Here is a 10,820-nt window from a genome sequence, read left to right on the forward strand (position 1 = left end):
ATGTTTTTATTATACCTTTGGTCAGACAGGGAGCAGCCTGGCCGGGAATCTGGGGGTACTGGGAAACTATCCAGCCCCCCCCCCACCCGTCCCCCAGGCGGTGCCACCCAGAGCCAGAAGGCAGGTCATCAGAAGGCGGGAAGCAATCCTGCCCCGACCTCTCCCCAAGCTGGGGCGGGCTGGCAGGCGGGGCGGGCGGTAAATGGTCCTATTGTACAGATACACAGCGCGGGCCGGGGTCCAGCGCAGTCGACCGCCTCCAGGACCGGGCCGGGGGCGCTGGGCGCGGCTCTGCGGGAAGGCGGCGGGAGGCCCCAGCGGCAGCGCAGGCGGCGGTGAGGGCAGGCCGGGGGCGTCAGAGCCGGGGAGGGCCGGCAGCCGGGCCAGGCCACGAAAGGCTGGGCAGGGGACGGGTCGTCATCTGCCCCGCCCGGGAGGGGAGTCCGGGGTGCGGGGCACGCGGGGAGCTCAGTCGGAGTAGATGATGAAGCCGGAGAAAGTGCTGTATTTGTTGCTGTTGCCGCCGTGCGCTTTGCCCCCGTCCAGCTTGATGAAGACCTCGTCGCCCGCGTCCAGGTGCAGGATGACGCTGTTGCTGGCGTAGTCGTAGTTCTGGTCTGCGTCCTGGGCAATGGCGCTGGCCCGCACCTGCGGGCGTGTGGGGACGGGTGTGAGAGGGTAAGGAGGGGAGGCAGCCACCTAGGACTAGACGTGACTGCAGCCGCTCAGCCTGCTTCTCCCCGGCTTCCCACCGCACCCCCTCCAATCACAGAGGGCGCATTTTAGGAGGGGTCTCGGAGGGGTCCCGGATTCCTAGGGCAGGTCTAATCTGGGCCTGAATGTGGAGTCAAGTCTAGTCTTCCTCCTTAACTCCTCCAAGTCAGACCATCTGGCCTGCTGAGAAGCTCAACGTCTCCAGGGTGTCTCAGCCTGGAAGTCCTTCCCTGCAAAGAGGAATTCTCTGGCCCTGCAGGAGGGCCTTGCCTTCTCTCCCCATCACTCCTTCCTCCCTGCTTTGATAACTGTACTGATGTCTTACATTTCAACGACATCTGCCCCATCTTACATCAGTGGATGCATACGAGGGTGCACCTTGCCCCCACAGGTCAGGTGGCTGGACCAAGGCCAGGCTGCTAATAAGCAACCTGGGCTGGGTCTTTGGACTCTTTGTCTGACGTTCATTCCAGAGTCTCTCACAAAGGACAATGAGATGGAAGGCCTGGTAATTCTTTCCCGTCTCAAGGCTCGGACTGGGCCTGGGTGCCAGCCTCCAAGGAGTTGTAGCTATATACCTGTGACTGTCACCCTGCCCAAAGAGGACTTTTGGCTCCTCCTGTCTCACCCTAGGGTGGTAGAAAGGAACTGGGTGGGAAGAAGGGAATTCAGGCCTTGCATCCCTCTGTGATTCTATCTGATCTGACATCCTTGCTGGTCCTTATCTTGATGGGTGATGAGGAGGGACAGGCAGGACAATGGGTCAAGGGAGCCCCAGCATTTGGGTTTGATGCCTGCTGTCACTTTTGGGGGCTCTGACTATAACAATAAGATATTCTTCTCTAACCACTGATGCAACACAATGCCTGAGCCTTAGGATCTGGGGCCTTTCCAGGATATGCCGGGTGGAAAATGGAAAGAGAACAGCCATGTCCAGGACTGTGGCTTGTGGTGGGGACGCTGCATGGTGGGGTTTCTCGGCCAGGCTTTTGGACAGCCCCTGCCTATCCTGCCCCTTCCCTGAAGGGGACCCTCCCCTACCAGGGCTGACCTCTGGACTGAACCAAGCCACTTTAGGGCAGGGGCCCTTCTCTCTCCTGGGCTGAAGGCAGAACTGCAGGTAAGCTGTCCCAAAGCTGCTGCCTCAGCAGTAAAGCTGCAACCAAGAGGACCCAACGCCTCTTCATGCGACCCTCCACTTAAAGCCCAATCTCTCCAGACCCTCTCTTCCCTCAACCTCTCCTTCCCCAGCCTAGGAAGGAACTGTTTGTGGTGGTTAGCTGGGAAAACTCCTGGTCCAGCTGAAGGGGGAGGGTGGGGGGGATAAAATAAGGGGAGGTGCTGTCTGTCAAGGAGCTCAGTTTCTCTGTCTAGAAAAATGGATAAGACCTTGACTCACCACTGCCATCTTTGTAAAAACCTTTTGATAGTAAGGGGAAAAAAAATTTAAATCTTGGTGGGGCTTTAAGCTACTAGGGAAGAGCTGAAAGCAAGCAACCAACTCTTCTATTGTTCCCTGGGCCCTAATCCTGCTAGTATTTATTATTATACATGCATTTCATTATCTTTGCTAATAAATTACTACTAATAACAATTATTTTTATTACCCAGATTAATTTAGCCTTAACTCATTAAAACAGTGTGCTCCTTAATAGCCAAATCCATTAGAATACAGTCATCTGTCATCAGGAATCTCCTGGTGATGTGACAGGCATCAGAACTATTATGCTTTTGTTTATTATTTATTCATCACCATGATTGTTGCTGTAATTATCCTAATTATCCATGGAGGCAGGGACAATTTATGCTCTTCCATCCTTAGACAGTGGGGGACCAGAATCCAGGGGTCTCAATTATCTGCCCAACACTGGAAACCATTGAGACAACCAGCTCCTCCTGAGGGCAAAGGGGAAGTTTGGGTGATTGAAGTTGCCATGGAAGCAGGAAAGCAAGTCTGGGCCTTGTCACGAGGGGGCGCTGTAAAATCACCTCCTCAAGAGTTGCCAGGAGGGGAAATTGAGGCAGTGGTCTGACCAGGGGAACTGGGTGAGGAGGGAGTGGTATTCAGGAAACATGTCCCTGTCCCCAGATTAGTGCTGGGGTCTTGGATGTGCAAGTGTGGCTCCCAGAGGCAGCCAGCCTGGCTCATAGCAGACATATTTTTACACATTTACTGCATCCGTACTGTGCCAGGCACTGTGCACTGTGCTGTGAAAGGTATTAGGGGCCAGAGGGAGTAGTTGGGGGCCATCTCCCACCACCAGGTGAGAGGCTGATCTCCAGTTAAGTCTTTATACTGCAGCCCTCAGTTTATTTACTTATTTGTTTATTTAAAGATGACCAGCAAGGGGATCTAAACCCTTGACCTGGTGTTGTCGGCACCACGCTCAGCCAGTGAGCTACCCGGCCATCCCTATATAGGATCTGAACCTGTGGCCTTGGTGTTATCAGCACCGCACTCTCCTGAGTGAGCTACGGGCTGGCCCTAGCCCTCAGTTTATATACGCCACCACCTCTCACCTCAATCAGACTGCGTTGTCCAAGCCCTTGCCCATTTGTAATTCTCATCTCCCCACAGCTCCCTTCCCTGGACAAGTAGCACCCTGACCATAGGCCCTGGCATGTTCCCACACAGCCCCTGTCCCCAGTCCAGTTTAGCAATTTTGCATCCTCCCTGACCCATCTGAACTGTGGATCTTGGAGGCAGCGAGGCAGCTCTCTTCACTCAGGCACAGCCCCCAACCTAGAGCTCTTTCCTCAGCCTCCTCAAGTCTTAATGGCCAGGGCTTGGTGTTATTGGGTGGAAGAGTGTCGACTCAGAGCTGCCCCCAGGGCAAGGGGCCAGTGGGTCTCAGAGAACGACAGAGAGGGGGCCTCAGCACTGGGCATGGAGGTGGTGATCCCCCAAACCCATCTTGCTGGGGAAAAGAGCCAGAGCCCAGATTTGGTTCTGCCTTCCCAAAGAAATTCTGGAAGCCTCTCTGCAGGCAAAAAGCTAGGAAAGAAAAGTGCAGAGCCAGGGTGGCCCCTGGTCCTGAAGGCATGGGTGGTGCAAGCTCCTCTATTCTGTTCCCATCACTTGCTCAGCCCTGTCATTTTCCCTCTGCTGACTTGAATGTCCTCGTCCACCTCTGAGCCAGGCTTTTCCCACACTTGACCTTTTATTTTCTCCCTAGCCATGTCTCCTCACCTTGGGGGACCCAGGTTCACCATCCTCTCCACCCACCAGGCTGGTCTGAGCCATGGTAGGCCCAACTGGGCCATTCCTCCCAGCCAACACATTTGGGGACAGGAGTCACCAGTTGGGCTCCCAGCCCATCTTTAACACAGTACTCATTGGGGTGTGTTACTGTATGGTTACTACTGCCCCCCTGCACAGGCCATGACGTCCTGGAGGGCAACTGAATCCCTGGTACCAAGCCCCACACTTGGCTCCTAGTAGGAGCTCAATACTAATATGTGGAATGAGTGAGATTAAATGAGCTTCTTGAGCAATCTGGAAAGAGACGTCACAAAGGATGTGGGGGCGGGGGCTGTAGGTTTCTCTTTTTGAAGGGGCAGTAGGGTCTGTTAAAGTGCTGGGTCTTTGAAACCCCAAGTTAAAGCCACCTCCTTTTTCTACTAGTATGTGACCCTACCTCTAGCAAGCACCCTTCATCAGGCTCTGCTAATACCCTGTCCCGGCTGGAAGGGAAAGAAGGAGACTTTGAAACAGTTCCACCTCCCAGTGACTGAAGCAGGTGCTCCAGCCCCAAGCACATCTTTGGGGTCTCTTCTTGCCTCGTCTCTGGGGCCCTGCGGTGACACCCTGAGGTGGTGCAGGGCCTAGGCCCCATCAGTGGCCTGGTGACTGCCTCCCTATCCAGGCAAGCCCCCAGCCCCCTAAAACTTCAGCTCTGTGCCAGCCTAAGCTTTCTTTGAGAAAGGAAGAAATTCCATTGATGAAGGTGACATTGCTGTATCCCTTATTGATGATTAATAAGGGGAATCGTGGTGCCGTCTGCAGAATAAACTCTTGCCAGATACTGGGGCCTCTCATTTGGTCAGGAACTAAGGACAAAGAGGGGAAGCCTGACAGACACAAGTGGAGGAGAGAGACACCAAGAATAAAGAGGCAGGTTAGACCCAGGGGAGAGAGGCCAGAAACCCTGGGAGAGACAAACAGGAAAGGCAGACAGACAGAGATGGGCAAGAGACAGAGAGAGATAGATAAGAGGCGTGGGAGAGATAGAAACCAAAGAGGGAGCTGGGAGGGGGGCAGTGGCAAGGCAGGGAAAAGGGAAGAGGGGCAGGCTCACAAGCACCTGGTGGGTTTTTTGCTGATTCCCCTGCCTGCCCTTTCCCCTAATCCCAAGCCTTGTAGACCTGCAGGCCAGCAAAGCCTCAAGGTAGTCCAGCGGTGGGAAGGGGTCCAACGAGGTCTGGGGTCTCAGTCGGAGAGATTCCTTCCTAACTCCCACTAGCCCAGCTTTAGTTCCGACCAGGGGTGCCCTTCTTTCAAGAGAATGTTCAGCCCTGGGATCCGATGCCACCGTGAGCTGCGAGCACTGGGAAGGGAGGTGGTATCAAAAGAGCTGAGTATGTTTGCCCTGGGGCAGGATTGGGTCGAGATCGGTCCCGGGGCAAGCCATTTCAAGGAGAACGCCGAACACACGCGGGTCCCAGTACCAGAGTCCCAGGGCACTTGGCTCCTTCCAGCTCCGGTGTCTGGAATGGGGACAAGGGACGGAAAGAAAGGATGTCCCCACACTCCAGGAGTCAGGAGGGGTTGGAGCTGGGAGACCGAGAGGAGGGTGAGTTTCCATCTCTTCGCCCCGTTTCAGGAGGAAAAACTCCTCCACCCCACCCCCGGCACGGCACCGAAGTCCGCCTTCTTGCGCGGGGTAGCTGTGGCACAGTGGGAAGGGACAGCACAGTCCCAGATTTTGCAAAGGGTGTCAGATCTGCCCAATGGTCCCTTCCCGAGGGCGGGGGATGTATTACAGCTAAAGCTCTGTGCGCCGAGCTCTCTTTGCCTTTGTGCCCAGAACATTTCCCGCAGCCCGCCTTCTCTGCTTGCGCGCATACCCGCGCGCCTAGGCGCCCACGGACGCAGAGGCTGCCTCTCCCCACACGGTGCCCCGGAGCCCATCCTTGCCCTCCCCTTATCGCCCGTTGGTATCAGCTTGAATCCAGGCTCTGTTGGTATCAGCCTAAACCTGCTTCTCAAGGGCCAACCCCCTAAGGAACAGTCCGCGCGCCCCGGAGCCCTGCACTCTGACTAGTTGGGTTTATCTCCTGCATTTCCATGACGCCGGTGCCCAGCAGCATCTGCGTTGGAGCCGGCACCAGGAACCGAGGAGTCGGGATGCCCGCTAGCTCCGACCGTCCCAGCATGGGATGCCTGAGCAGGGCTACTGTGGGGTCTCCAACTGTGCCCGCCTGGCGCGCCCGCTGACTCTGATCGGGTACCCATTTGCCCTGGACTCCTTGGGGGCCCTGTCCCCAGGCCAGCCCCATGCCCCCGCCTGGCCCACCTGGCCGTTCTTGCAGAGGTCCGCCCACATACTGGTGCCGTCGCCGCCGCGCATGAGGACGTGGTAGGTGAAAAAGTAGGTGCCGGGAATGTTGCACGTAAACTTGCCGCTGGCCGCATCGTAGTTGTTGCCTAGGTTGGTGACCACGTCGTCAAACTTGAGCACCTCGTAACCCTCGTGGGGGTTCTTGAGGCCGGCGTAGAAGGCCACGCGCGGCACCGTGCTGTAGGTGGCCGTGCTGATGGCGCCGCTGCCCCCTGCGCCTGGGAGCCCGGGAGGGCCCGGCTTGCCTGGCTCACCCTTCTCCCCGGGCGGCCCCACAGGGCCCGGTGGACCAGGGTCCCCGGGAAGCCCCGGGGGTCCGGGCTTGCCAGTACGGCCCGGCTTCCCCTGGGGGCCCTGCACCAGCGTGGAGGGCGGGGGCGCGCCGCTCTGCTCGCTCAGGGCGTCGCCACCGTCGGGCCGCGCGCCGGCGCCGGGGCCCCGCGCGGGGTAGGGGTCGCACACCATGCGGCAGGTGCCCAACATTTCATAGTGGCCGTCGGGGCCGCCCGAGCTCACCAGCACGGGGATGAGCACCACCAGCACCAGCAGCATCACCACGCCTGCGGCGGCCGCTAGCAGCGTCTTCCGGCCGGCGCGGAGCCTCGGGAGCGCCGGGCCGCCCGGCCGCGCCGTCGGGGCAATGGTGCCGGCGGGCAGGGGGCGCGGCGGGGCGCCCGCGCTCAAGGGCGGTCCGGCGGGGCTGCGGGCATGGGGCCGGGCCCTGGGCGCCGCGCTGCGCTGCCTGCGCTGCGGAGCCCAGCCGCCGGCTACTGCCTCGCGCCTCCCTCCTGCTGCGCGGCCGGACTGAGAGCCGCGGCCGCCGCCTCCCGCCTCCCGCCTCCCGCCTCGCCGCGCTCCGGGCCCCGCCCCCTCCACCCGGCCCCGCCCCATCTGCTCCGCGCGGCTCAGCGCGAGGGGTGGGGCTGTGGGCGGGGCCGGAGCCTAATTGGACCGCGCGCGCCTCGGGGTGGGCGGGGCAGACGGGGCGGGGCCACGGGGCGGGGACCAGGGTCGCGAGAGGAGGGGCAGACTGAGAAAGCCGGAGACGAGACTCGGGAATGGGGGGCTGGAGTAGGAGAAGCAGGGAGAGCCTCCCAGAGCCAAGGGGAGCACACACCAAAGAGCAAACGCAAGAGGGAGCCCCAGGGAGAGCGAGAGAGCGCCAAGAGGGGTCGAGAGAGGAGAGGCATCGAGGCTCGGTCACGAGGGAAGCTGAGAGGGACGGAGGGAGACGCGGGGGGTGGAGGCGAGGGGACAGCGCCCCCGTCTGCGAGGACAAAGAGGGCGATTGAGGGGAGGACGGGGCGGGAAGCGAGAAGGGCAAGAACGAGGGTTGTCAGGGGGAAGTAAAGGGGAAGGCACAGGAAGGACGGAGAAGGGGCCACTGCGCACTGAGGCCTCGAGGACCACCCGTCCGGGAGATGCGGGGTCGCACGCCTGCCAGGCTGCCCAGCGGGATCCCGAGTGCTGAGAGCCGCCTCCTCTTTTCTGGTTCTGACTGTTCCCGGGACCCGCCTTCTCCAGGAGATGTTCAACCCCTTCGTTCCTCGCGTCTGCCCCTGCTCACCGAGCTCCCGGCCAGGCTGCCTTTTCCTGAGGTCCCCTTCCTCCATCTTCCTCTGATCAATCCCCTTACCCCTGCTTCTAGGCAAGGGAGAAATGAAGGTCCTAAGAAGGTGGGCACCCCGTGTTGTTTCTCCACGCTGACCGGTACAAAGACGTCACTGAAGGGCTGGGAGGAAAGGGACACCCATGTATTCCAGCCGCCAGGAGGAGGGGTTCATCTCATCCAGCCTCTCGGCCCCTCAGCTCCTCCCCCCCCAGCCTCCTCAGCGGCCCCCTAACTCTTCTCCCCACCAGGTTGCACGAGGCTCTCCTCTTCCTCAAGTGCAGTAAAGTGTTTAGGTTGCATAAACTGAAAAGTGTCTGCTTCCATCAAAATATTTGTCACATTATTTGAGGGCCAGCTCTTGCTGCTCCACTGCTCCTCCCTCACCCTCCTTTATCCAGCCCACCAGGGAGGCCTCTGGCCGGCTGCAAAAGAATGACCCTCCAGCCTCTTCCTTCTCTCCTGAGGCCCCTCCCAGCTCACACTCTCTCTGTGCTGACCCGTCACCATATAACTCTCTGCCCTTCCCTACCCAAGGTGGAGATTGCTCACCCCTGAAGGACTGGGAAGAAGGGACACCCATATATCCAATGAGGGGCTTTAAGAGAGGACCCTCCAAGCAGTGACGGCTGAGCCCAGGTTGAGTGACCCCCACCACCCAGGAGGGAGCTAGAAAATTTTTTTTCAATAAATAGCATTTACTCAGGGCTTATTATGTGCCAAGTCTTGTGTTGAATGCTTTACATACGTGATCACACGATCTTCATTTACATCCATCCAAAGAGGTAAAGCCCATCATCACTCTCCTTTTACTGACAGAGAACTGAGGCTCTGGGAAGTTTAGAGATTTGCCCAAAGTCACGCAACTAATAAACGGCACAGCCAGGATTCAAACCCTCGGCCTGGTTCGGAGATTTCCCATCCTCAACGCGACTGAGGCTCTAGGTGCTGTTTACAGCCCAAAGTGCAGGCGGCGGGGGGTGCAGGGCAGTTAGACCTCCCCAGCTCCGGGAGAGCAGTCCTCAGCTCTAGGCTGTCAGTCGGGCCTCCTGGTCCCCAGGGCGGTCTCCTCAGTGCGACCCCCCAAGAGCGACAGGGCTGGGACCCGAGGGGCACACGTGCGCGGTCACTGGCGTGTGGCTTGTGCAGCCCACCCCCGCCCCAGTACGCACGCGCACAGCCCGTCCTGCGCCGCGCCCCGCCCCCGCCCCGACAGCGCGCCCGCTCCCCTGGCGCCGTGTGGCGTCCCTGTCGGCCCAGCCGGATTCTCCCCGCTTCGCTGGAGTGGAAAATAACGGCTTCAAACTTTGCAGAGAGGAGCTGGTGCCAGCACTTTAATTAACAGCCATAGTAGCCTGTGAGCCTGGGCCACGGGCTCCGCGCCTCTCCTGGGCTCGCCAAACCCCGCCCAGGTCCCGCCCAGGTCCCGAAAGAGACACCCCCCCACACCCCAGCTCTAGCGCTCAGCACCCCTTTTCCCGGGGGACGATGGCCTGGCTGATTGGGGGCAGGTGCTGCCTTGAGGGGAATGTCCCAGCTTAATACCTGAAGAAATCCCTCCATGCTCCCCATCCATTCTCCGCCCCCCCCTCACCCCCCCACCCCCACCCCACCCACCCCCCCTCACCCCACCCACCCCCCCTCACCCCACCCACACCCCACCCCCACCCCACTCACCCCACCCCCACCCCACTCACCCCACCCCCACTCACCCCACCCCCACTCACCCCACCCCACCCCACCTCACCCCACCCCACCCCCCCTCACTCCACCCCACCCCACCCCCACCCCACCCCACCCCCACTCACCCCACCCCACCCCCACTCACCCCACCCCACCCCCACTCACCCCACCCCCACCCCACCCCCACCCCCCCTCACCCCACCCCACCCCCACCCCCCCTCACCCCACCCCACCCCACCCCCACCCCCCCTCACCCCACCCCCACCCCCCCTCACCCCACCCCACCCCACCCCCACCCCCCTCACCCCACCCCACCCCCCCTCACCCCACCCCCCCTCACCCCACCCCACCCCCACCCCACCTCACCCCACCCCCACTCACCCCACCTCACCCCACCCCACCCCACCCCCACTCCACCCCCACCCCACCCCACCCCCACCCCACCTCACCCCACCCCACCCCCCCTCACCCCACCCCACCCCACCCCCACCCCCCCTCACCCCACCCCACCCCACCCCCACCCCCCCTCACCCCACCCCACCCCCACCCCCCACTCACCCCACCCCCACCCCACCCCACCCCCCCTCACCCCACCCCACCTCACCCCACCTCACCCCACCCCACCCCCACTCACCCCACCCCCACTCACACCCCCCCACCCCACCCCACCCCCCACCACCCACTCACCCCACCCCCACCCCACCCCACCTCACCCTCGTTCTAAAGCCTGGCGGTCGAAGCTTCTGGAATTAAAGACCTGCGTGCCAATCCGCCTGTGATTTTAAGTAAATCGCCTTCCCTGCAGCGCCTCAAGTGTCCTCCTCTGGATAAAAGGTGCTTGTGAGAGCATTAAATGAGATGGAACGTCTGCGACCCTTCCTATGCACCTAGTCGCTGGGAGCTAGTGTAAATATGTCACCTCAGGGCTAAGAAGGCGCTCTCCCCGCAGGCGCTGGGTCTCCTGAGTCCTGCGTGCTGCCACAGATCGCTGTGTTTGGCACTAGGAGAGGGCCGGTGGGCTACGCGTCCAGGTTCAGCGCTGGAAGGATACGCGTGAGGAAGGGCTCCCAGGCCCCTTCTTCCACCGCCTGCCAAGACCAGGGAGGCAGGTCTTCAGGAAGAGAAAGCGGGGAGCCGCTCGTGGGGAGGCGGGGCAGCACCACGTGAAGCTGGGGTGACGCAGGGGCTGGGGGCTGCTTTCCGTCCTGTGAAGGTGAGGGGTCGCTCCTACAGCCCCATCAGTCCAGGGGTGG

General features: G+C 60.7%; 1 protein-coding gene across 1 annotated transcript; it reads right to left on the reverse strand.

Annotated features, from left to right (window-relative positions):
* Positions 1-6,827, reverse strand: C1QL1 (complement C1q like 1). The gene is made up of 2 exons (XM_063081235.1): positions 6,231-6,827; positions 1-648 (listed from the first exon to the last, which is right to left on the reverse strand). The coding sequence occupies exons 1-2, from the start codon at positions 6,825-6,827 to the stop codon at positions 469-471; spliced, it is 777 nt and encodes a 258-aa protein (XP_062937305.1). The 3' UTR covers positions 1-468.
* Positions 6,828-10,820: the final 3,993 nt, after the last annotated feature.

This window comes from Cynocephalus volans, chromosome 16 (assembly GCF_027409185.1).
Source record: "Cynocephalus volans isolate mCynVol1 chromosome 16, mCynVol1.pri, whole genome shotgun sequence".
NCBI classification, from domain to species: domain Eukaryota; kingdom Metazoa; phylum Chordata; class Mammalia; order Dermoptera; family Cynocephalidae; genus Cynocephalus; species Cynocephalus volans.